This window comes from Anopheles merus, chromosome 2R, assembly GCF_017562075.2.
Source record: "Anopheles merus strain MAF chromosome 2R, AmerM5.1, whole genome shotgun sequence".
Taxonomy (NCBI): domain Eukaryota; kingdom Metazoa; phylum Arthropoda; class Insecta; order Diptera; family Culicidae; genus Anopheles; species Anopheles merus.
Genome location: NC_054082.1, coordinates 43152652 through 43180338, shown reverse-complemented (window position 1 = coordinate 43180338; position 27687 = coordinate 43152652). Strand labels below are relative to the sequence as shown.

At 44.7% G+C, this 27687-nt stretch overlaps 1 protein-coding gene across 9 annotated transcripts in view; it reads left to right on the top strand.

Annotated features, from left to right (window-relative positions):
* The window catches only part of LOC121588595 (protein winged eye-like), a 341422-nt gene that overhangs the window by 264876 nt on the left and 48859 nt on the right, over window positions 1-27687 (top strand). For 7 of the 9 annotated variants that reach the window (XM_041906695.1, XM_041906696.1, XM_041906694.1 and 4 more), the window contains one exon: window positions 10001-10338. In XM_041906695.1, coding sequence (XP_041762629.1) covers window positions 10001-10338 — 338 coding nt within the window. Of the gene's footprint in view, window positions 1-661; window positions 714-9980; window positions 10339-27687 lie in introns of those variants that run through there. The other 2 variants (XM_041906700.1, XM_041906701.1) reach the window with 2 other exon arrangements.

Below are 27687 nucleotides of genomic sequence, written 5' to 3'. Positions count from 1 at the left end.
TCTCGCAGTCAATTCATGGGAGAAAGGCTTATTGCCTGGTAGTCAAGCCGAACAGCAAATTGATGAAAAAAGCAACCACATTTTCTTCGACGGCCTGTGTCTTGTTGGTTGGCATGTAGTAAACTGGTGACGTTCTTTCGTTCTCGGCGTCTGATGAGACATCAAATTTGGTCTGGAAGCATTTTGTACCCTTTGCATGAATGAACAATTTTTAGAATGTATGTATGTGTGAGTACCTGCTGGTAGATGACACAAAGCTTTTTGGTTTTTTTCCACACTTGCTCGGGTCGTTCAGTGAAGAAACAAAAAGGGCAGTATAAATAAGGGATATAATTTGGGGACAAATTCACCTTTGACGATGACAAGTGGATACAAATTACAGGGTTTCATGGCGTGTAAATCGTTGATAAGGGCATGTATGTGTGTGTGTGTGTGTCTGTAAAATGTATAGTTTTTCACTACATAAAGTAAGCGTGTATGTCAGATCAGAAGTTTCCTCGAAAAAGGATGATGATTTTGCAATTTTTGTTTCTGTTGTTTGATAATTTCATGGGTTTCTGTTTGTTTCTAGATTGAAAGTTCCTACGAGTGTGTATGCTTTCCGTGTCCGTTTTGTGTTTTGTTTTAACTTCCCTTAATTTTTTCCACATGTTTTCCACAGATCTTTCGCGCGTTCGCGGATCAATCCTTGTGTTCTAGCTATGTAAATGCTGGTAAGCATTTTATTTTACGTTTCGCTCCTTTCCTCCTTGCTTTTTGGGGTCTTTCGGTCGGATTCGGTAGTTTTTGGTTGGTTTTTTTTCTGTCGGGTTAAGGATGGTGGCACTCTGTCGTAAAAGGTTGTGAACTAATTTTCTTACTCAACTCTTTATATTAATACGTAGTTTGGTTACACTAATTTAAGGCCACTTTAATGCCATATATAAACCGCATTTTTATTTGCAGGCTGTTTTGCAGCAGTTAACTCATGCACTCATAATTGTTATATTTTCTCTTGTTCTACAATTAAGAACAACATTTTTAGCAACTAAATGTGTAATTATAACCTTTTTGTTACAGTGCTAAAGGGTAATTATAACCATTTTGTTACAATGTTCCATCGAAAAAGAAAAATAATTACATAATCCGTGTTCTAGATGCCTTTTTCAAACTATTTGTGTGAACAGTGATTTGTAATTGAAACGATAAATGCTATAAAACATATTTAACAGCACCTTTTGTTTGTCCATAGTTTGTACCAAAGCAGCACTTCCCCTGCCATTCTCCCAAGTCAATACGAACGTTCGAAAACAATACGTTCACAGTTGCTCTGTCCAGGAAAACAAGGATTATTTAGTCACCGGGGAAATACATTTGCCGTACAATTGGAAGCATCAGCATGCAACAGCAACAATTGACAATGCGTCACGTGGCAAATGCGCGTCGCGCACTGAAAATCAGAATCCTCAGGAGGTGGAAAAAACATATGCAAACATAAAACACGCTCTATATATGTGGCTGAGCTTGGGAACACTAAAGCGAACACCCGAATAGATAGATTTACTTGATTTGGCGTGAAAGCTTTAAACCATATGGGTAGAAACCAATTGCACCGAGATGCAGCTCGGCCCTTTTATTTATGTTTTTTTTTTTTGTGTTGCCCAACACATGCGCAAGTTTTCCATTTTGCCGGGGATACAAAAACATGCCTTCAGAAGCCATACGCGTGTGTATTTGCTCACTGCAGATTGGGCACAGCACAGGCACGCGTTCGTCTATGTTGGGGCTGCTGCATTTTGCGCGAATGGTTGCTGCTGCTGCCAGTTGGTGAACGACGGCTGGCTTTTTGCCAGGCGTAAATAAATAATTCATATTTCAATTCCATCCAACCGGTCAGAGTTGTTCGCCACGTGCACTGCAAATGATGAAACTGGGGAGCAAACATGAAAGACAGTGACGAACGATGGGTGGAAAAAGATAACGAAATGTGGAAACAAAACAATGCAAACAAACAAAAAAAAAACCCACGGGTGAATGGTGCGGGCGACTGTCAAAACCGGTTGGTCTATTTATGTGTTTACGTTTGATTTTTGCCTTAAGCCTTACAGGCCTGTTATTTTACTGACTCAATTGCAGGACATATGATGGAAATTTGTGCAACTTTTAGATTCTTCCAAAAACATTGTGTATTGAAACCATTACATCTTCAATATCATAAATCCTTATTTTAAATATGAATAACTAGTAAATTCAGAACTTTCCAATACTTTGACTTCAAAAAATGATATGGGAATTATATCTGTCTGCTTTGATAGTTCCGTTATAAACAAATTCAATGTATGTTTTCACTTGAAATAGATGACACATTTTTTTTTTTTCAAAAATACCGTTTTCTGCACAGGAATCATGTTGTTTACCAACCCGATTTGTTTCGTCAACGCTACGGATATGTTTGCCGATTCGACTGACATGTCGCAAGAGCATCCAGTAGCGTGCTTTCTTTCCTCTGACAAACAGCTTTAAACTTGTTGGTTCGCATGAACGTAGCGTTGTTTTTGAGCACAAAAGGCTGTATGTGGACATTGTTATTTTTTTCTTGTTGCTGTGCCCATGATTTGAGTATAGCGTGCGTGGAAGCTTTCTACAGCATGTTCTATCATAACGCTCCTGCCAAGACGAACGCTTCTGTTCCCGTTTAGCAGCAGTAACAGCAGCAGATGCAATTTAGGAAAGATGCATTTATAAGCGGTCAGCACCATAACAGCATCAAAACGCTGGTAATGTGTGTGTCTGTGTGAGCTGGTTTTCGGTTGGGTCGATGAAAAGCCCCCAAAAAAGTGATGCTTTAAATGGCAGCAAAAGCATAACAAGTGGTAAGCACAAACGCTGCTGCTGCTTGCACTGCATGGATTTGCTAAATATGACGTCGACAACGCGTGTATACATTCTTGTATAGTTTTGCAGGCCAGTGAGCATTCGGCACCAGACGTCTTCTTCGAGGTTTACTTATAGGACGGAAGCCGCATAGCGCAGGGGACTGATTACTCCGTGGAGGGCACTTGTAAGGCACCATGTACGAGGAGTAAAGCAACGAAAAAAAAACTCAACAGACAGGAAGCGTCGAGCGATAGCCCGTCATCATCAGCATGCCATTATGTTGGCACATTATGCTACCCGCCGGGTGATAAAGGGAGCGAAACTGTTTAGCATTAGCAAAGCGGGTGACAGGCTTGAGGAGACAAAACGATGGTGTGTTCGGAAAACTGAGGACATTTGCAAGGACTCTCGCACTTAAGCGTGTTTTCCACTCTCCAGGCAAAGACGACTCTGTGCTTCAAACCCATTCATTCAGCACCCAGTGTGCAGAACGCTCTGTCGCCGGAATGGTGCGGAAGTAGTTTTTGGGTGAATAGAACGCTGCCGACGGTTATGGCCGCAGCATGACAAGCATCCGTCGGACATGTTCGCCCTGTGCATGTTTTGCGGTTGCGTTCAATTTTCTGCTGACGCACAATTGCCACTGCATTGATCTTTCGGTGGGTTCGATTATTGGCCGGGAAGTGGCACGTATCTCGTACGTTGGCAAAAGAAGCAATTTCCTCGCATGAAAGTGAAGATAGAGGCATCCGCTGATGGCGCACAGCCATATGCAGGCGCGCTCTTACGATGTTATTGCTTTTTGATGCGCAGGGAATAGGACAGAGGCTGTTCGGAAAAGAGGGTGTGTGTGTGTATGTGTGTTCGATGAGTTTTTGACAATGTGAGCTCTCTTTACCGAACAGCATTGAAACTCATCTTATGTGCCGTACAATTGGCGCTTCTGAAGCATCGTTATTGCCACCGTAACATGTAAAGGGCCTAACCAAGGGGTGTCCTTTTTCTTGTTTGTTTGATACAGCATATTAGTAAATGTGATTGTTTACCACCACTGTTGTTCCTTTTCTGTATGGAATTAAGGCATTAAATGTTTAAACTGCTAGTGAAGGACAAAACATGCTCTATAGTTAAAGCACACTCTTTGTCGACACATGTGTTAGTAATATTGCCATCACGTAGATTGACGTAAAGAGAAAAGGTATGTTTGAATTAAAGTTTTACATACCAATGGAAAGCTTTTATTCTCCCGTAAAACACATGCATTATGCTTTCTGACAGTGAGTGTTTTATTCATTACGCTGATGCTAATTGATTGTTTTGACATCAGTATTAATGTTCCCAGAAGCAAATGTAGCGAAATTAACAAATGGGAAAACGGAGCAAACAGTGAATGAAAGCGAACACAGTGTGTGACATTTTATGGCTAGCTCCATGGCTTCGTAACTTACTTGCGTAAAAACACAAAAATCCGTATCGTCATCACATTGCCCCACGACTCCATACATCCAAATGCGCAGTAAACGTGCACTACTTTGATGCTAATTAATTACCCCCGTGCGTCCTTAGAAATGCACATTTTTTACGCGATCGAATCAGCAAACTAACTAATGAATAAATATGCCGAGAAGCACGTCAAGCGCACTTGAGCTGTGTTTTGCACATTGCATGTTCTATTGGAAAACGTTCGATATTGCCGTTGCTGCTACCTATGGGAGCGCAACTATGTTGGAAGTGCATGTTGCTGCTGCTGACGATGATTATTATACCCTTTTACTGCCGCTGTAAGGTACGATTGTCAATGTATTTAGCAGCTTATTTTGAAACAAAAATGTGCCATGTATTCATGGGTAGTTACAGCGAAAATTCAACCAATTAGCCTGATTTTGTAATGCCTTTGCAATCGGGCTTTATTGGACGTGTTTTATCGTTATCGTTTGATTTATTGAAATGTCAAGGTTCAATTATGCTATCTACACTAATGGCCGTATGATTATGATCTGAATAATGACTTATCTCGGGACGGCGAAAACTAAAGAGATAAAACATACCCGTGCCAAAACGCTCAACACGTTTCAACCATGCTATTGGCAAACTGCCTAGCTAGTGCTGCACCTTGGCAAATTTCCCTAACTGGAATTTTCTGTTTTTTTTTAAGTGTGTGTGTGTGTGTGTGTGTGTGTGTGTTTTTTTTTTTTTTTTTTACTGCAAAGCCTCCAGGGTCCATGGGTTTTTGTGGTCAAAGTTGAAGCTGAACTTTTAGAAGCTTCGACCATTTGCCACACCCCTCAGCATCGGGCCATCGGTACCTTTGGTCGGGAAATTACCATCTGTAGAGATCCGTGTGCCATCCCTCCCAGTGAAGGTGGGATTTGGAATTTGCATTTCATCCGCTGCGGTCACGAAGGTGCGGCCCGGTGGTGGAGTGCTGTGTGGTTCAGCATATAACAACAATGAGTAAGAGGAGAGCAAGGGCACCGCAGCGCTTCGGCACAACGGTTCGCATTGTCCGTTCGGGGTTTGAAATACAAGCGGCGCATGGTGTGTGCTGGTTTTGTTTTTCGCTCGCTGTGTATCTTTCCTTCTCCCTCGCTCGTTCTATGCTACTTTCAGCTAAACCCGTTCCTACACTACTACTACAGCGTACAAAAATTGTGCACCCACTGGAAAAGAAAGCAAACATAAATTTCAGTGCTAACCATTATGCAAAAAAAAAAAAAAACAGAAAGAAAACAGATAACGGCGGCGGCGGCCCTCGGATAGGAGAACGAGTTTAATGGTCCCTACTCTCGCCCACCTTCCGCCGCAAACCATCAGCTGTCCGGTGGAAGGAGAAGGGTGGATGATTCGTTCTAGGGAGTGGAAAACTGGGAAATGAGGGTTAGTCACGATTTTCTGCAGTCAATGGCTGTGTCCTCCCGTGCCGAGGCAACGGGGCATGCTCTAGGTAAGATTTTGTTTTTTTTTTTTTATAGTACGCTATGCCGACGGAAAGACATTAGCTTCGCTACTGGGCGTACACGGGTAGCATATTGGTCCCAAACCGCAAATATCACCGTCGGTCTTGAAATTAGACTTGAGGTTCGCCGAGATAGCAATGACGACTAGTTGCACTGCTGGTCTATCTGTACATGTGTGAGTACATGTAGCATGAACATGGAGCTGTAATTTACTAATTAAATTAGCTGGCACATCGGGTCTCTGCCCCCGATGGTACACGAGTTGCAGCTGAAGTTTCTTAATTTATGTGGAACTTCTGCTTCATCCACGGACCGTTCAATGCTGTGTAAAGTGTAGCTGCTCTCCGACCATGTTGAGTTTAATACTAATATAATAGCACCAAAGTATATCGGCTGAACCATGGAACAATTAACAGTGCTGCTGCTGTTCCCTTTGTTTCGCCCCCGCGAGATGAGGTTATCAAAAATCAACCTCCAAGTGTCCAGCATTATTCAGCAGCTCCAAACACTACTCCAACTTTGCGTTGATACTTTTAATCTCCTGTCGTGTCGCGTAGGGAAAACAATAAAAAATGCATCCATTGTTTTGAGGCTTTTGTGCGCTTGGCGAGATGGCAGCATAAGGCAGAGGCTGAAATCTCCGTCCGCTGCCCCGGTTCTTTGGCTTCAAAAGTGAAGCGAAACCACAGATTGCATCGCGCACCGTGCGCATCCCGGGGCGATGCTTTGTTTTAGTGTGTTTGTGTTTGTACCTATGTATGTATGAGTGTGTGCTTTTGTTGCTATTGCTTTCGCTCGGTGCTGCACCGTACCGTAGATGATGATTGCAGATAATTCGCAAACATTGCAACAGACGGCTCGCCGCACACCCACGACGTTGATGAGCTTATCTTACCTTTCTACTTGACCGTGGTCGGCTGAGCGAGCGAAAGCGAACGGCGGAGGCGCAGGGGGCATGTTTCGCTCGGGGCTAAACAATTTCCACTTGGCTGACTGACGAACGCGGGGAAAAGAACGAGTTTCTGTTCTGTTTTTTTTTTTCTACTCGAGCTCCAATTAAACCTGTGTCTTGTCCTCGTGCCCTGTCGCGTTACTTAAATGTGGGCGTGTGTGTGTGTGTGTGTAGACGGTACCGAGACGGGGCTTTTCCTGTCAGCAGGCATGCGTGAGTGGGTGGCACTTTTCTTTGAATTTCCACTATAATCCCTAACCTCAGAAATGCAGCAGAAAAAGGGTTGTGGTGCCGCCTGTACGGGCTTGACCTCCGTTCGCCACAACAGACCGAATGGTGGCAACCCCCTTTGTTGTGCTTGGGAAGAAGAGCAAACGTTGGAAACGTAAGCCGAGGAACCCCCCATCGTGCTCTTCACCCTTCGGTGCGAGCTGCCGGTTACTGGGCAGGAAATTGCTCGCAACAGTTTGTTTGACTTTCTGCCTGTGTTTCTTTGCGGTCGGTGATTAAAAACAGGAGGCCTTTAATAAGAAAGAAACTCTGCTTGTCCAATGGACTTGGGCTCGAAACCCTTTCTCGGTAGCGAGAATGGAAAAGCCGGAGACAGGCCTACACACACACAGACGCTGTAGGACTAAAACAAATAATGATTGATCGTGGGAATTGCTGCATACGCGCTTATCTATTCCTGTTTCTAACAAGCTGTTTCTGTTTCTGTGTACCATGTAAAGTTGTGTAAACTTTGGTGGAAATTAGAACCAATATTGATCGATCGACTGTCAGTCTAGTTCTATCCCGTCCTATCCAAAGAAAAATTGAATCTGATTTTGAATTAGGACTCACTTTTCTGTCAACTCGTTCCTCAGGCATGCAGCTTTCTTCCGACAGCTGGAATTTCTGGCTTGTACGTTAATGATCGAATTATGTCATTTTCATTGGCTGGTGGTGATGGTGGTTGAGGTGGGGGCAGTCTTGGGACACAATTGTCGTTGTCGCATCCAGCTGTTTTGCAATCAATTTGCTTCCCTTTCCCAGCATATCGCAAAGATTTCTTTGGCATTTGCTCAAAACCGTACCAAGGAAGTGCACAGCTCTGCGTGAGAAGGTGGATAACGAGCGTCAGAATAGGTTGGTTAACCGACAAAACCAACGTTTCAGCTTGAGCATACATTTTGCGGACGAAGGTTCAAGATAATGATGGTGGTTTTGTTTCTTGCGACTTTTTTTTCGTAATATGCCTTATTGTTCACTTTCGATTGTTTCTATAATTGTGCTGTCGGTTGCGGTTGGTAGCAGGTCTTTCCCTTTTTGGCTCCTTTTCTCATTGCCTGTGATTTGCCCCGGGAACGTCTTCTTTATCGATTGATTATGGACGAAGGTTTCATTAATATTTTTTGAGCATTCGGCCAAAAAAGCATGTGTCAGATGCAGCATCGCCACAGGGGGTGAATATGTAAGAAAGGAGAAAATATCACCAGAAAAGAAGGAACTGCTGCGTATGAGCTTCCGTTTGAAGAAACACTTTTCCTTTACAAGCGTCAACGGCAGACACGTAGGGAAGACTGCTTGTGCGTCGCTTTCCATTATCCTTATTTCATTTGGTTTTATTGAAAAGCGAACTCGACTCAGCTTGAAATCGATTCAATCAGAAGCATATACAATCATGCACAAAACTTGTGTAAATAATCAAAATAATGATTTTGATGGCTCGCGTGATTGTTAAACCGTGTACTCTCCACCATCGACGCACCATACAGTTCACATTTAATTTAGTAAATGTTATTTTTCTCGTCCATCTGCGATGTAATTTTTATGTGTATATTCCCTTTGCTTTCCGTGCGCCCTTCGTACGCCATGCGATGTGACACTTATCAGCTCGTTCCTTCGATTGCTTTCCACATTACTTTAAGTGGTTGTTGCTTAGCAGAATAGCTTTCGGTAGCTACGGCCCCTCACAGTCATCGCGCAAATGTATGCGCAGCCCGAAAAAAGTCCTCAGAATCATATCGTCTTTGTGTGTTGCCCTCGTTCGCCTCGTCTCTCTTGACCATTGGCCGGCTCTCTTTGTTTCCATTGTCGTCCGTTGGTTCCGCTCGTTAAGCGATCCATTACTTTAATTAAACGTTAAAACTGCCCTCAGGCCTACGGCAGCAGTAGCAGTACACGGCAGAGTATAAGAATGTTGCCCAGCAGCGAACCTTAAAAATAAAATTCGTGTCTTTTTTCACTTAAAGGTAAATTTGTGCCGAACGCAAACACACAGGGGCCGTCTGATGGGGAATCCCCTTCATGCAATGGTTAGGTTGATGGATAAAATGAATCAAAATGCCCAAGAAGAGCCTCGCCGGCAACGGACCAGACTCATATACTCCCGAATGATGTCCGGGTGGAGCGAAAGTGTTTGAATACATTTTCTTAAACGATCGTTATCATGTGCAATATTCATCATACTAAAACGTAATGAATCGCCTCCATCGTTCCCAGTTTCGTTTCCTTTCCCTGAGTTCAATTGTCGTTCGTCTTCGCCAGACCTGGAAGCGATACCTTTCGCCTAAAAAGTTCTTAACCCTTTAAACCTTCCCGATAACAGAACTGACTGCAACAAGGAGGGAAAGAGAGACGAGTGCCGGTGTGTCCCTTAAACACCCTTGCCTGAAATGCTGGGCAAACAAGGAAAAATTGTGAAAAACTCACGTTCACGCGTGAAAGAAAAACTTCATTTCCACTCCCTACCCGAGTCATCCCAGTTTTCGTGCGGAATGCAACGTAGGAGGCTGCTGTTTGTACTTTAGAAGACATAAATTCATTGTCAAGAAAGCGTCGCTCTCGGTCGCCTATCTTGAGGCCCGAGCGTGCAGACAAACAGCTTAAGTATAACGTCAAATATTTACTCGCAGTGCTAGAAACAGTCGAGAAGATGTCGTTTTTTAGCAAAAAACGGTGTACTTTTGCGCACTGTTCCCGTGTGGAAGCAATATTTTTAGGACGAATGTACAGCGCCTGAAATGATGTGACTTTACCGATATAAAGCAGGCAGTAATAAACCGTAGAGCGTTGAAAGGTTTGGGAAGAAGGGTTTGTAGCTGCTGTAGGTCTCTTTGTACTAACATTTTGTGTGGGATCTTTTCGCGCTTTTTTGTGGATCTTTATGGAGGTGGATGTGTTATATTTAGCGTTTTAATACTTGTTTTTGCTATCACGGAGTTTTAACAAAGTTTTGTTGATTTCTTTACAGTGTGCCTTGCAGAGGCATGTTGGGCTCTACTGCTAATGGTCGTTTAATGGGCCCTGGTGTTGGTTCATCAACGTCATCGTCGTCGTCGTCGTCCCTATCTGCCGCTGCTGCACTGCAACAGCAGCAGTCGTCGCACACGTCGCATCCGCAACACCAGCTCGGCCATCACCCGTTTGCGGGCCTTCCGGCACACCACCATCATCCGTTGCAGCCGCAACATCCTGCCCTTTCGTCCCATCACCATCATCATCATCATCATCATCGAAGCATTTGGCCATCGTTAGGTGCAGCAACTGGCCGAACTGCATACGAGCTACAGACCGCAACCAATGGCGAAGGTAGGTGGAGGTTTCGGGGATTTTTTGAATGCAAATTTAAACCTCACTCTATGGTGCAGCCATTACGGGACTTTTTTGTATTTATTTGGGTATCGTTAAGCTAGAAAAAACACTGAATAGTTAAAAGATCGTTTAATGTAAGTAGCTGACACTGTAAGAACTTTAACGATTCGGTAAAGCGACATTTGCATTTTGTTAAAGTCACTCGATGAGGGGGTCATTCAATCATTTTGATGCAAACGAATTGGGACATAGCGCTACAGCAAGCGCTTTCGATACTCTACTGCCGGTGGTTACAACCCATTGGAAGTTATATGCTTCCCAATGGCAGAACATATTTAACCATGGGACATTCCCCTTGCCCGGTGTTCGAGCGACCGTCACGTTGATGCATCCGGAGTGGATGGATAAAAATTTGAATAATTGTACCGCTTATGGCCACGCCAGGTGCTAACTTTCACGCCATTCCGCTAGATTTCGACCGTTGTCCGTATCGAAATGGTGGCTATTTCCTTTTTTTTCTTGGCCTCTTTCCATTGCCATGAGTGGCACTGGACGGATGGAAAACGTATGGGGGTTAAGCTAAATGCCTGCCCGACCTGCCCTGCAAGTTGCCTCTCCTGGCCAGACGCTGAATCCTTTTGCATCGGTGGCATCACTGTGCCAACAAGAATTGCATTCCTGTTCCGTACACGACTATAAAGAATGAACACGCTTATTTACCCTTCGCCTTTCCCTATTAATAGTTTTTTTTTCTTTTTTGTTCGGCTGGGGGCCCCGCTATCGATCCGCCGAGGACTTGTTGTAATAGTTCGTTTTTATTTTCCTTATGATGAGATGGCAAGGGGATGTACACAGTCCCCAAAGCATTCAGTTTTCATAGGGGTGCCGAGTGACGATGCAGCAGGACATTCACGGTTCGCTGCATGTTCATTGATGGGAGAAAGAGCTGAGGCAAGGCTGTAGACAGATTGGAACATTTATCATGGTCCGCTCGATGGTCTTTTTGTGCTAGGAATAGTTCGTTTTTGTTCGATGTTGGATATCAATGTTTTTGTTGGAACTAATGTTTTTATTTTATTTCTCGCTATCTCCTTTATGCTTTTGCTGTAAACGTTACTGTAGAACGATTTAATAGTTCTTTGCTTTACAATAACTGCTAATAAACCAACCGTTTGTAGCATAGTTTTATATAATAGCAAAACCATTTATGCTTTAATTGTCGATCAACAATAATTCTCGCATTCATTCCTCTGATGTGTAGGTAACTATTGTTATGCTTTTTTAGTCTTTTAATTCGATCTGCAATGTTGACACTCCACTGTATATTACCTGGGCCTTAGCAAGCCGCTCGGCAACGATATGGCAAGTACAAATTAAAAGCAATAAAGCATCTGTCCGCTCACGATTGATGGATGATACTAACGGCGGCCAATCTTTCTACACACGAGCTCGCAAACGCCCCGGTGCATTGGAGCACGAGCCTTTTTTCCTCCCTCGATGTAACGCATCATCCTTTAGTGGGTGAAGTTAATGCGTCACATCGATTGAGCGGAATTGTTACACGAGAAAACCCATCCGATGGAAATGGAAGAAAACGAAAAAAGAGGCTTACGATTAAAGTGATTAGAATGACGGTGAGGTTTTCTTTCTCGTTTTGCATGCCACTTCCATTAATCTAGAGTGTCGAGTGTGATCCCGGAAGCAGCCGCCTCGGTCGATGACTACGCTTTCTTGGGCAGGTTCCTCTATCTTCTACTTTTACTGCTGCTGTGGGAAATCCTTCCATTGTTACTTGAACGATACATCACGAAAACGGCCAAATGTCTTTCGAGAGAAGTTTTTTCTGCGTAGATGAGCCTACATCCAATCGGCGTAAATGTAGACGATACCTACCGTGTGAGTTCATAAATCAAACTCGTCCGGCTTAGTTGAGCCTAGAAGTGGTAGGATGGATGTACAGTATGCGTCCCCAATGGCGTAGAATCCACTTTAGCAAGGGGCAATGTTGTCAATTTTCTTTTAACAAATGCTAACAGTATGAGGAAGAGAAATTCTGCCACGGCTCCGTCAGAGGCTTTGCCAAAATGAATATTGATGATGCAGGACGCTCGGAAACACACTCTGGTTCTCCCTTGTTTCCACGGCAGTGCATGGTAGTCACGGATCGCCGCATCGTCGTCCCGCTGGCTGTGTGTGCTTAATATTGATCAGCACCACCGTCCATATTCCAAGAGCCGGCACCTCTCTGCAAGCCTAAATTGCAGACGTCCCTCAAGAGCCATCGATTACTCCTAGGATTAAATTGAATGATCTGTAGCACTTCGGGGAAGCTAAATTTGCATGCCCATTTGCGTTGTTGTTTTTAAATTCTACTCCAAAGCACCTCCAGACATGGTTGAAACCACCACATATTTTAATTTAAACAAAAAAGTGTCTCCCCGGTAGCGTTTTACACCACCGACACCGGGAGAATTTCTACTTTGAGACCAATGTCCACTTTGTACGTATTTTTATGCAGTTTCCAATTTTTTTACGATGGTACAATATATGAAGTGCTTTGCTCGGGCCCCAGAGGTAGTATTTTATTTCCCACCCTCACGGAGGAAAATAAGTGTGAGATGAACATAAATAACGTACACGGTAAGTATCCGTGGGCTAGGAAAAGGGATATATTTTCTGGTTGCTCTGGACCACCACAGAGCGCGCACCCACTGATGACGACGACAACGATGATGATGATGAAGATCTAACCACAAGTTCGATGGAAAACCACAACCGTGCGACGCTTGCGTACGGTTTTATACGGTCTTTGAACAGACGACCCGTGTGCCCCAGCCTCCAAGGTTCAGTCGAATGTGCACAGTGGGGCATGGATACAGGCACAATGGGAATCGAATTCCGGACGGCGGTCGACCGAATCCAATCGAAGCGTGTCCTGTGTTCGATGGCTCTACTTCTGTGGTTGAAGCATCCAGATACCAAAGGCCAGTTTTTTACCATACTCTCTTTCTTCACTGGGGAAGCAATAATCAAGAACAACCGCCAACCATACGCTGCTACTCTTGCCAGGTGTGTACAGTTTACTACATAGAACTCGGTTGGCAAGCGAGAAGGTAAACTGTACTAGGTAACAACACACAGAGCTGCAAAAAATACACAGCACTGAGACATTATTGAAGTCGAACTTTTATGAGTAAATCATTTTTGTTCATTGATTTTAATACGATTCCGGTGGTTTTTCCGAGCCATTCCGGTTGTGTGCCCAGCTGTTAGTTGGAATAGTGTGAAATGGTCGTTTGCTGACCAGAAGGATGTAATTTTGTGGTTTTGTTTATGCGTCGATACGTTCACGCTGTGCTCTTGCCGGGCCGTATCTGCTTTAGAGATCTTAAAGTAATTTAAAGTAACGTGTGAATGGAAAGTAAATGTCTACTGGTAAGCCTGCTCCGTGGGTCATCCGTACCTAGAAGTCGTGAAGAATTTTCTCTGATGGGAAAAAGCGACGTGCTACCTCGATAAATAAGAAAGCACGTTTAAATATGGGATTGTCTTCCGTAGTGTTTCTCATTGGAGGCTAACCTTCAAGGCCCATTCTTAATTAACCCATCACCGGAAGTGTACCTTAATCCTTGGCAATACCTGCCCGTCAATCGCTCGAAAAAGCGTTTCCAATCAATGGACTAAAAGCCACCAAGACGGGGGACGGCGAAGCGTGGATGTGTGAGTGTGAGAGAGGCAACCAAAACTATGACGAAACCACCGGTTCTGCTTCATGGCAATTTACGATTAATTGTGTGTCCGCACCCAGTCCCTGACCGATGTCGTGACGAAAGGGAGGGCCAAGATTCTTTCACGACTCGATGACTTGCTGGTTGCGATGCATCTCGTGCTCGAGCAGAGCGAAAAAACGTTACCTGCCGCCTCTGGCAGACCAGAAAAGTTTGGGGCGATTGTACTGTGTATAGTATAGTTGTAAAATTGTAATATTGTACATTTTAGGTTTACCATTTTAGGCTTGAGTGACGTGACGCCGCTGTCGTTCTTTGACGCATGTATGGGATGCTATCGGTTTCGCCTATTTACCATAACTGACACCGTGACGAAAGGGATGTATATATGGTAGTGTGGTGTGTTTCCAGCTCACAATCAAACGATATTTAATATACTTATTACAAAAAAGAGAACACCTATTGATCCCTCCTTTAATATGTCTAGCTTAGTTTTGCTTACTTAATGCAATATTTTACACAGTCTTAATCTCATTGCCGGTAGAGTGTTTCACCGCCATAGCGCAGTGTATTAATTAAAATACGATATTTCGTAGGGTAAAATTTGTTTGAGCTTTCCCATCATCCGACAGGTTGTATGAAGGCTATTGGAACTGCACTGCTCGCTACGCTTGTTAGATACGCGGTAAGCGCCAGCGTGCATCAGCAGCAGCTGGAGCAACCGCACGGAAATGACGAGACCACCCGGGAAAAGTGAGGCAGTAGAGAAAATTGGGACTTGGCTGATACGTTTCGGGTTTGAGTGGATTATCTGGAGATTTTTGTCTAACCTATTGTCCAGCCTGTCATACCACAGCGCACATGGGGTAGGGATTAGTGAATGAGAATTGATTGGCTTCGAGGGTTCACTGTAGTTCGGCAGTGCGACGGCAGCCATCTGATGACAGTTTTCGTGATGATTTAACATTAATACCGGATGGCATTGGAATATCACCGCAGCTCTAGCGTGCTGGCGTTAGATGAGATCTTCTTTTTCACTAGCGTTAAGCCGTCGTCTGGATATGCTGCTCGAGCACAGGAGCCAATTAAAAATTAATCCTTTGAGTGCGATGGAAGGACGGATACATACAATTAGTATTTCCGGATTTAGAAAGAGAATCAGATTTTCTATGCATGGAACTGCTTTAACTAACATTGACAGTGGCTTTAGTTAGTAGTTTAGTGTAACATAAAACAGTGATTGTTATATGTGTATTTCATAGAATATTTCATAGTACAACGAGTAACAACTAGTACAACTAGTAACAATTATCAATCATGCTGAACATGTTGATGGTGTTTTGTATTGTTTAACACCAAACTGTTCATAAAAATGAACCAACAGTTGCATGGCGATGAAATTGGCATTTTATGTTTTGATGAAACCACCCATTCTATCAGAAAATATAAAAAAAGTTGATCAACCATCATGCACGTGAACGGTCAACTGTTGCAACCATTTGCGGCTGCAGCTGCAGCGAAACATCCATTCAATTGCATCAACCTATATTCGGATGCACTTCCTGACCGATGAAATCTACAAACAAATAACAATAACCGTTCGAAACGATGGCAACCTTCCTGCCAATGTACTCCCTTCTTCCGCAATCATCCGCAGTCAAATGAATTTCGTTGAAGTGCATCCCGGCCGTTGAAAAGTTAGCTAGCTATAGAACTCACACGTCGCCATCGATTTATTGCAAGTACGACGGCTCAAAGGCTGTAGCAGCAGCAGCATCAGCACCACCGCAAAATGCATCCGAAATGCATTCCAGCCAGCTGGCAAAGTAAATTTACGCAACGGCGCAGCGTGTCTCGCAGGCGGTGTTGGCAAAATACGAACGATTATCGTAAACTAAATAATAAACACTTGTCCACTTCCCTCTTTTGTGGATCCCTGCTAAAGTGCGTTGAAAAGATGCACAGAAGCTTTAGGATGCTGCTGTTGCAATGTGTTGCATCGGTTTTGCCAGTGGCCAGTGCCAGTGGTGGTCAGTTTTCGGTAAACGGCAGCTGCAATCGGTCGGCAATGCATTCACAGCAAACACTGCCCATCGCATCGACGCGGATGCATCGCCAAGTAATGGTTATTCTAATTTTATCGGGACAGTTTAAAACAATCAATCAGATCGAGTGTTAGGGAGAGGGGTGCAAGGACTGTGAGCCGCTGAAGGAAATTATTTTATTGATATTGCGAATTTTCCTCGTACCGTTTGAACAGTGACTGCCTACGCTATGATTCCTACCATGGCAAAAGCAATGGCCATTTTGCAAGGTTTGGAAATGGGCCTGTTGATATTTTTGGAAGGGCTACTGTCGAGGTCTTTTGGAGGATTATTTCATTTTTTGCAATGATTCAATCTACACCTTTTCTGGGTGCCGGGGAGGATTTTCGAATCGTTATTTATGGCATCGATACTACACTTCCTTGGTGCTCGGTTCAATAATCACAAAACTTTTTTCATTACGATTCCTCTGTGTGAATATATTACATGCGGGGATTATCCTGCCAAATCCTCCCTCACAGTTGACGACAGCGAGAAAAGACGTGCAGTTGGTGTAATGAAGAAACGAATGTACGACTACAGGAATATGTCTCAAGGCTGCAAGCTCATTTTTATTCCTTAAAGTATGATTATTTTTCCTCCTTCGCGTGGCAGAGAATCCACTGGTTAATGTTATGCTTTCCGTTCAATATCGCGTGTTTTGTGAAGTAGGAAGCAGACATGGCTGCCAAAATACCTCTCTCCTAACATATAATTCTATATAAAAAAAAGCTGCTTTTCCTTACGCGGGCCCGCGTTCCTCCTGAGAGTTGACGCACGACGCACCAGGGTGGAGGAAAATTTAAATTTATTCACAAACTCGTCTCGAACGGCGTCAGGCGGCGAAAAAGTTTTCTCTTTCGTCGCTGTTGGCGTCGGTTGGCGTTTGATGATAGATTTTTCGGCGTCGATGAAAGTCACTTCAATGGAAATGATTTTCTCGGAGCGCCAGAGCGCCAAACGGAACACTGCTGGGGCGTCTTTTCTTTGCCCGATTTTGGAGCTGTCTCAAGAGGTACAGAAAGGTTGTAAAAATTACTGCCTTGCCTGCGCTACTTCTCGCCAGAACGGGCGAAAAGGTTTTATTATACGGTGAGATTTTAAATCAACTCACCCCGTGTCTGCGCTCCACTGTGCAGGTGTTAGCAGAGGAAGAGGATTGATTTATGTAACGGATCCACTTCAGTCGATGGGGGTAGGTGTTGTATTGGAATATCGGCTACTTGCACCTTTGGGCCCTACTGCGGCTCCTTCTGTTGTGCTGGTCTGTGTTGAACAGGGGAAGTTCGACCCGAGAACAACGTTTATGTCGTTTTCCTTCTCATAATGGCTTTAATTTTTCGCACCAATTTTTCGTGTCCTACCTGTCATGTTATGATCGTCGATGCTGATCAACCGAAGACTCCGCTGCGAAACTGTACGATTTATTAGTGGAAGAGTGTTTCGGAGGTTCGTTACACTGGTAGGGAGCGTTCATGCCTTACTACGGCGGTGACTTTCAGAGTGTAGCTCGTGAAGGACGTAAAAAGCCAAAAGTTCGACACCAAGTTTGGCATTTCACGTCGTGTACGCAGGCTGACAGTTTGGAAATTGGAAAATTCCCGTCCATCGTCCGATGAGGCGAGTGGCGAGAGGCATTGAATAGAGCTTCACCGCCACAATGGGCTGCAGATGTATTACCGAAAATTCTTCGAAGTAATGGCTAACTATAAAACGAACGTGCCAAGTAAGAAATAGACGCTTTCAATCAGAAGTACCAAAATTGTACGTTCCAAAAGTCAGTAATGTACTATGACTATGGGGTAGCATTAGGAAAGAACGGTGAAACAACAAGGTGTCTTAAAGTCGATGTAAGGAAGGGGGTCTAATAGTGTTACGGGTATGGTAAACTACCGGCTGTAGTGAATGTACATTCTTAATAGAATGTAATGAATATTTATAGCATTTTCATCTTTTGGAATCGTTTGGCATTTCCTGGCATGGTAGTTGTATAAAAAAAATGGTCCGACTTGTTGTTATAGATTATTCAATATTCATGATAAAAAAATTAAATTTATATGCTTATTGCACCGTTCACTATGTTTTTAATACTTGATACGATACAATGCATGTTTCAGTTTACATTACAAACTTACTTAATTAATCTTTAATTCTAGCAGTTTTGTTTCCATCGTTAAACTCGTAAGATTATTTCAGTTAAGCTATTCTTTGTAATAAAATGTAAATAAAAGAGGAAAGAGATGATTGCACTGAATTAGGAATTATGTTCTTTGCGTACTATTTGCCTCCAGACCATTCCAAACTGATTACCATTTTTAATACTCTTAATACTATCTTCTACTGCAAATAACTGCATAATTATTCTGTTTATTAATGCTTCATTCAAAGGCTTAATGAAAGAGCTTCACATTTTCGAGAGTCATTTAAAACACTCATTTAGTTCAATCAAAGTGAATGAACCGAAGTACACACACTCACACACGCACACGCTCGCTCACAGGGTCACTATTCAAATTTGAGCATTCTCCAAAATTGAACCGCAAAACAAATTTTCACTGTTTTAGATGAGGTAGTTGTGAGGCTCCGTTTACTTTTTTTACCTTTCGTGCCTGTTTTGCCTTTGTTTTCCATTTGGAGGGCTTTTTGATGTTGACGGCGGTAAAACCCGGCGTTACCCCGTCCTTTCCAGGTGAATGCTAAACTGCCCAACCGGGGTCAAGCTAGAGGGTCCGGTAGCATGGAGTCTGCTCTGGGGAGAATGGGTAATGTGAATAAAATAAATTTCAAACGGTGCGCTAACGCGCCCAATTGCCCCGTTTTATCGTGTGGAGAGCTACTGCATTTCAACCCGACGAATGGTGGTGGTGGTGATGGGGGGGGTGAAGGTGGTGCATTTCATTTGATTTAATGAGATGATTCCTGCCCGGCTCGCCCGGACGTCCGGATGGCTAGGCTGGGCGTGAGACTTGTTGGCGTGGCACCTCGTAGTCAATTGGTGATAACGATAACTAACACAGACACACACTCAGGCAGCCCGCACGAACATGGGGCAGCGGGTCTCTGTTATCCAAGCACGTGGCACTCGTACCGTTTGAAGGCAAAGGAAAGAGCAGTAGCGGTGCCGAGAGATTCGTTTCGATACAACGGAGAACCCAATTTGCATATATCGGTTTCAACTATTATCGCTCGATGGTATCGTCGGCTTTGGCGGTTAACTTGGCTAAGCGCACTTCCGGCAAGGGTTCGACATTAGTCTCCCCTCTCCCCTCCCTCCCACTTCTCTCACGGGTTAAAACGCACAGCCTAATCGCTGCCCGCAACATTTACCTGGGGAGCAGTGCTCAGCAAGCCGAAAATCGAACCGATTTGTTTTGTGTGCAGCTTTAGGCTGAAGTGGTTCTAAAATAACAAACCCGTAATCGAATTCGGTCACTTGTCGCGCACGTAATAAGAGAGTTTAACCACAGCCGGCCGGCTGGCCCTGTGGATTTTGATCGCGATGCATCAAATGTTTGGCCGAATCTTAATCGCATCGAAACAATTCGAACGATTACAGAGCGGTTCGAAGCGGTCAAATAATATGCTGCTGATTGGTACCTGCCGCCGCCTTCCCGTGCTGATAATTGGGCGCTAACAATAGTTTTGCGTTACGAAAGCGTATTTGCCCATTTAAATGGGCGGTGTTTGAGCATTCGAGTGCCATTAATGATGCACAGAACGAAATGTTGGCAAACAACCGTTCGAAGTGATTGAGTGGTTCAGCAAATCTTTCTAATCCTTACCTACAACCGGGCCGGGACCTGCAGACGGGATATGCACCCGGCACCTCGATAATCGCCACCAATAGCGCCTCGGTCACGTAGCAGCATAATGACGATGCTTCGTGCTGTTTATCACAAAAAAAAAACAAGTTGATGCAAGAAAAAAAATACTGCCAAGTTGCCTTTAATGCAGAGATTTGCCAGCGTGCTGCTCTCCGTGCTTGAGAAAACGGTCCGATGGTTGTGCCTTTTCCATGCTCTTGCTTCTCTGTAGATTGTTGCTTGCGTAAGCCAGTGGCAGAGAAAAGAAAACAGGAAATGACCACTTCCGTGACACCGGCAGGGATAATTTTTATTTATTTTCAACGATGTTGCAATCGAGGAAAAAAATATCGCCAGGTTTTCTTCTGCAATTGCTGCTCACAAAATGGGACGGCAGCGCGGGTGTTCGATAAAAATGGTCAATAAACTCTATTTGTTATCGTGTGTTAGCTCAACACCCACACCAACATGTAGCAAAAAAACCACAGAAGTTTTTTTATTTGTCGTGTTTCTTGACTGTTCGGTCTGCATCGCTTTCCGAATGAGTTTTATTTCGTTGCACTCTGTGTGGGCGGAAAAATCAATCGCCAGCAGTGGGAGACGATGTGATGGTGGTCAGTGCCCGGTCCCTTCGGGCGCATTGATGAGTGCAAAGCGTAGTGGCTGCAAGGGATGTGAGCAATTTCGTCTATCATCGTACCATAATTCTTCCATCCCAACGGCCAACTTTTCCATCGATCCAATTCCCCGTCGCTTCGACGCAAGTAGTAGTGGCACGGACTTCTGGAGAGCATTAATTCCATCGGATAGAGTGAAGGTAAGGAGGCGTTCTTTTTTCACCGATTCCCTCATTCCCTCGTTTCCTTGTGCCATTACCAAGCCTCGATGGCAGTTGGCAGAAATCGTGTGCTAGGTGGAAAACAAACAGATGTGTTTGTGGATATTTTTTCCTCAATTTCCTTTCGACGCTTAGCGTGATACTACGCGCAAATACTACCACTCCCAGGTTTTCGGGCTGTGTGTGTGTCTGTATGTGTGTGTGCCCGGAGCAAAAGAAAACACTCGGTGCACACGGTTTGCATGGTCGTTAGGGAGCGAATGCTTTTTAATCATGGTGTGAATTTTCCTGCCACTTCCGGCCTTTATCCAGCGAATTGCAAAAACATCCTACTACGCTACTCTGTCCAGTCATCTTCGGCCTTCGATTGGTCATCGTCTTCGGCGATTGTTGGTTCTTTCGGTATGATTCCTCTGCGCTAAGTCTCTCCCCAATTCAAATTTCCGGCTCGAACTCAACTGCAAAACTAATAGTGAAATAGGCGAGGCTCATTTTCGGCACGATAAGACTTTCCCGCTGGTCATTGATTGTATTGCCGTGGTGAAAAGCCATCATAGTGCGAGCGCAGTAAAACTTCTCCGGACCAAAGTAGAGTTGAGCAAACAGTTTTCCATTTCACTGAAAGTTTTCTGTTGTCGAAGACTTGTTTCGTTTGCTTGGCGAACGAGCACGCGAGCGCGCGTATGTTTCGAGGGTAAATAAAACGATTCCCAGTACAGTTTTATGAACGAACGTTGTTAACGGTGAGAGGGAGCGATTTTTCTTCAGCACGAGAAGAAAATTGAAAAGCTTTACATTTTATTCAATCAATTTCATTTGCAATTTCATTGTGGAACCATTCCCAAACTGTACTTACAGTTTGCTGATGATTTTATCGACGCTTTTAGCTTGCTGCAAATGTTGAACCTTTTGTAAAGTAGGACAACATTACGGCTAAAATAGTGTTAAATTTTCGAGTTATCAACTAACAAGTTTAACAAGAAAGGCTTTCTACGCCGCCCTTTTCATATCAATCATGGACTCTTCAAGCATGCGAGCCAGCAGAGTGCAGCTGGTAATTTTACTGTTGCAAAGTAAATAAGCTTTCATTAATGCGGGCTTCACCGGTAACAATGTTGCACACTGTCACCCCTCATATTTCGTCCAGGCCCCATGCCAGGACGTTGTTGCAGCTTAAGCCCGAGGTTGATAAAAATGTATGCAAATGAGTTAGCGCGGCGGCAACTTTGGTTGGGGGTGATGAATAATAATAATAAATGATAACGCCACAATCAGTGTCGGCGGTCTTTGAGGTTTCAGTAATGAACTGCAAACAACAACCCCTCCAACAAGGCATAATCGCGTTTCATTTTTGCGACTTGCTATAGCAACCAAACAGCAGCAAGCAGTTCAAAAAAAGCCATGAAAACTGAGCTCAATGTCTGTGCTGCACTGAATTATTATATACAATTTAGTATTTAAATTATCCAACGATAGAAACTTATTTTTAGCGATACAAACGAGAAGGAATCTACAGAATACAGATCACACTTCCACCTTTAGGTAGGTAGAGATGTCAAGAATCTATAATCTTGGGTTAATCTTAATCCACGGAAAAATCATTATTTGACCAAAATCAGAAACGGGCACACAATCGTGCGTGAAAAGCGGATGGAAAGAGCGGTATTAAAAATAAATCTTTACTTTTTCCCCACCACACTTCTGGCTGCCTATCCCGGTGGACATTTCTGTGTGACACACACCAATCAAGTCAGCCAACAATTGGCCAATTGTGTTACAAAAAAAAGCAGGCCCCCAAGCAAGTGGCTGCCGGAAAAGCGAATTCTGTTCGACACTGTTGGGCTACTATACAGAAATGAATGTGGGGACGAATGGAAAATCATTTCCTCCCCTATCACTTGTCACCGTTGCAGCGTCTGTCGGCTGCGGATTCCAGCCAAACGTGTCCCGGACGTATATTGAAATGCGGTTAAGGATAATGATTTTTGCTTGCATATTTTCCGCGGCACGAATGCAAATTGGGGTGGATGTTGTGCGTGTACAGGTGTTTTTTTTTTTGCTGCTTGCCTTTGAATTTTTGAGTTATGATAATTTTATTCCACTTTCGCTCACCAATTGGAACGGGTGGCACCCGTTTTTATGGGTGCCTCAATTTCAATTAATTACAAAATTCCTCCTTACCGGCCACGACCCACGCAATGCACACGTCGGCCGGATAGGCGATTCGTTGGTGCGCGTCGGATTCGTGAAACCGAATAATCCACTCCCGGGCACACGCCACACTGTGCCGCAGGTGGGAAGAGATGGACGGCATCGGGATGACACTTTTTCGGTGCCACAGTTTCATCCCGATTTTCGCATTTGGTTCGTTTGTGCTGCTGCCGACCGATGGGCTACGATTTCAATTTCATTGCGTTTTAAATGCTTTATTATGTGCCTCCCTTTGCTGCTGCTGCTGCTGCTGCTTCGGGGACTTACACGTCGACTGGCAACAGTAATCATAAACATAAATCGCCAGCAATCCGATATACGCCGGAAAAATGGCACACAACACCATGCCGCCAGGAGTGTGATAATAATTTATTAACGAACGAGAGCTGCCCCTTGGTTGGGGGAGGGCTTTTGTTTTTTCACTGATTAACCGCAGTTTAATGCTTTATTGTTCTGCAGCGTTTAATTACAGCCAACTTTGATACCAACAACGGGTGGTGGTGCGAAATGTGCGCATGGTGTGAAGCAAAAATTTTGTTGAACAAAGTTTGCTTCTTTTATTTAACAATCCATTGTGTCGGTGTCTAATGCTCGTCCATACCAAAGGCAAACAAGTCGCATACAATTCCAAAGAGAATCACATTGGATTATCCAACTTCATCCAGCAGGAATGCTTTTCATCATGGGCCCGTAGATATTGATTAGAATCGATTGATGATGAATTGGTTAATTCAAAAGTCTTGTACATGCCTCCATGCCGCACCTTCTCGCATGGCCTCAACAAAGACCAGCGTCATCAGACTCATCCCCATCATCATCATCATCATCATCATCTTCATCGATTGCACGCTATGAATAATGCATGAATTTGTTGGGCGAGACGCACGCAAACAAGAAATAAACTAATTTTCCATCTTTCTTTGGCCTTTCTGCATTGCTGTGGTGCGCGATGCAGGGAGTTTGATGAACGCCAAACAGAAACCCAGAGCCCACGGCCACTCTCGGCAGCGCTCGAAACGTTGTGCGTGGAAGATGTCGCGTTGTAGCTACCAAACCGGGCCTCAAAAACTGTCGAAAACCCCGGTAGCATACGGTCTCGCCCGCAACAACACCCGCACCGACCAACCGATGTTGAATAATCGCCCAAACAATCGGCGTTCGTCATTCCAATAGACGTTCTCTTCCCCCCCCCTCTCTCTCTCCCTCTCTCTCTCTCTCTCTCTTCCGCTGAGCATAATCCAGCATAATACATTATTCACGACCAATGCACGTCCATTGTTGACGGTAGTGAGTGTGTCCATCGTCGATGGTCGGTTGCCCCGCAAAGGGGTACTTCACGCCGTCCGGACTGGTGGCGTGTGTAGTGCGTGCGTGTATGTCACCCTTATTGTCCCGGACAGGAATGGACGAGACATTGGGTCTCCCTCGCTCGGGTGCAAGGAGATGCACCGTAGTATGACGACGCGGTGGAGGAGAAAAACATAAAATTAACCCTCAATGGGAGGAGCAGCAGCGTCTCCGGCGTGTCGGGGACGAGAGACCCGAAAGTGTTCGTTAGAAATAGTGCATGTTGTACCCCGGGGTTCATTTCGTAATGGATAGCAGTGGCTTGGTCGAGCGTTGAGACGAATGTAATGTATGGATCTGTCGCACTAGGAGGTAATCCTTGTCCTCTTTCAATCACGCCAGCTCTATGCCTTTCTTCTGCCAGTCAATCCAGTACGGGGGGAGAGGCCTAGTCGTGCGAGAGGAAGTTGATGCATCGTCGTCGTGCCTCAAAAGGACATTAATAATGCCTTCCATCTCTTGTCCGATGCACTTCCTCTGCATCGACGCAGGAAGTTTTGAGAAGAGAAAGAGATAAATCAACCTCTATAAAACGGGAGGACCTTGGAGTGATAGTATGTGTGTGCGCGCTTGATTATTGATTTCGGGCTGAAGGTTGATCCTAACAGCACGACATCCTCCTGCGGGTCGCTTGAGATGGTAAAAAATAAACGCCTCGTTTGCTGTCCGACCACATTGGATGGGAATAGGCTTCTGGCAAACATACTACCCTAAACAACGTGTGTCAAAATCATCTCGGCAGTATGGTAAATGTCTGCCACGGGCACAGAGAGCCCTTAGAATTGTGTTAGCGTAATGTGTTTGCCTTACACTGCTGTAGCACGCTCCTCACTGTCTGTCCATTACTCATCAGTAGCCAGTATGCGTGCTGCAATCAACTACTCATCATCAGCAACATCATCACCGATCATCAATGCCCGTCATTAAGGATATTGTTGCAGCAACGCTCCGAAATCGTAAACGCAGACCAGACGGACGGATGGTGGTTGTTTCCGTTTTTACTTTTCATTTTTCATCCCCACTGCTTGTTGCCGGTGGTGCATATTAATATTTATCGGTGCACTTGTAAAAGTGTCATAATCAACAATTTATTTCGAAATTTTCCTTTATATACACACACACACACACGCAGGCACACAGAAACTTTGCACCATTAGTACGGTAAAAGGAGACGAGAACCCCATCATAGGACCCTTGACGGAAGCTTTTAAGGAACGCTAGAAATCGTCTAAACATTGAGGGGGAAAAACCTAAGATAACGATCAATCGGACACCACCGCGTCAGCCTATCTCGCACTCCCCTCGGCGGGCATTGTTTGCCGTATGAAAAATGATTTTCCCTACCATTGCTGTACAGAGTGTGAGGGCAGGAAGCGTTTTTCATTTCCACCACCTCCATCGATTCCGCTTGCCGTCGCTGAAGGAAAAGCGGCGAAACACGAGCGTCCGGCACGCATCGCTACGCAGACGCCTTCGATGGGAAATAAATCCTTTTTTCCCATCTTGAATCCATTTTGTCGTACCGGCTCTACCATCAGTCAACTGTCAAGGCAGTTATGCAGGCTCGCTAGTTCGCCCTGCTTTCTCCCGGGCTCTACGTCCTTTTGTTAGTACACTCGATGTCAGCTGTTAGATAGTGGGGGGGGGGGGGGGAGCAAAAAAACGAAACGAAATGCTTTCCCGCACGGGAAAACTCAATTAATTTTGCTTCCACACCAGCCCTGGGGACGGCTTTGCAACATCAAGTTCAATCAATCTCGTTGGTGGCTGCTCTAAGTTGAATCGAGCGGGTGAAAACCATTCTGAATCGAAACATCTTTCACCATCATTCGATAAACATATGAAACATGCGCCCGCCCGGTCAATGCGCTATCTAAATGTAAAACGTTCCTACATCACATCATGCTTTACATTGTTGCTTTTTCTCACATTCTTTCCACGGACGACACATGCGCTAACATGTTGCAAAAAGACACCCTTTGCTGGATAACAAAGTGCTAATCGTTTTAACACATACTTCTAACGATCTTAACATGCTCCGGCTCCCAAATGTAGCAATAACAGCACAACTTAATGCATATCCACGGCATGTAAATGTTTACCTCGTTTTCATTCGCTCCATGGTGGACCCCCTGGTAGCGGAGGAGTCCCTTGCTCTCCCCTGCTTTCCAACCCGGTACTGTAACCTGTAGTGGGATAATTATTTCAACTACATCTCCATCATAATCTACTCGACCATCTCGCGCTCCATTGTAAACATGCTCCGGTGTTGCCTATCGGCTGGTGGAGCTGCGGATGGCGCTTGGTGGCAACGCAACCAATTCGGATCTGTATTTGCGTTCCGGTTTTGTGTACATAGATATTGTACAAATTTAGGTAGTTCATAGTAATCATACTAAATGAATGTCTAGAGTAAGCCCAACGGCCAGTAGCCCGCCTGGCTGACACACTTGCATTTTGCACCGAATGGCTGTGACGTCGAGAGTAGCGAATGTTTGTTTTACCCACGTATCTCCTTCCGTGCAGCATCTTCAGTACACAAGGTTGACAGACACAGGCCCTGCCTGCAGCACTCAGCACTAAGCCAGCAGCACTATCAGGAACACAGAGGTGCTCATTGCGTCTAAATGCAGCACGCGCCAAAACGGCCCCGGTAAAAGGTGGACGACGCGTGCCTGGGCCAAAAGGTGTACAATTTCTACAAATAGTTACATCCATTCATCAGCAACCACCCACCAGCAACAGACGGCCTTTTTGCAGCCCAGGCCGGGCCATTTGTCGGGCCATTTGTTGGCAACAATATGCAGGTTCCCGATGCGCGCTTGATCCTTCCGCCCAGGACAGGTGGCGATCGATGGTGTAATGTGTGTGCAGCTCGTTAGTCACCTGGCGCCTCCAGCTGGTGTCGAACCGATTACGAAACAACAGAATTCACACAACCAAAGGCAGCACAGAGAGCGTGCACCAACCAGTGCTGCCAGGATATGGGTGATAACAAGTGGTGTGGCATCAAAGACATGCCTCTGTGGGTGGACCGGTGCAAAACTCTGCCTAGATAAAGGGTAGTTGGCGTGGTGAGCTGGGTGGGGGAGGTTATGAAAAGCCAAACCTGATTAGCTGGCTGTTATGAGCTCCGATTACCGATGCATGCCGCGTCCGGACATCCCAAACGATCCAGGAGTTTTGTGCATCGTTGGAATAAATTAAACAACAATCAAACGGTCCCCCTCTCCGCTGTGTCTCGCACTGTCTCTCGATTTTCGCCGGTGGGGCCATTAGTGCAATCACTCTTGGTTTGTTTGAACGTAAATTTTCACTAGAGGTTGTGCTTCTTG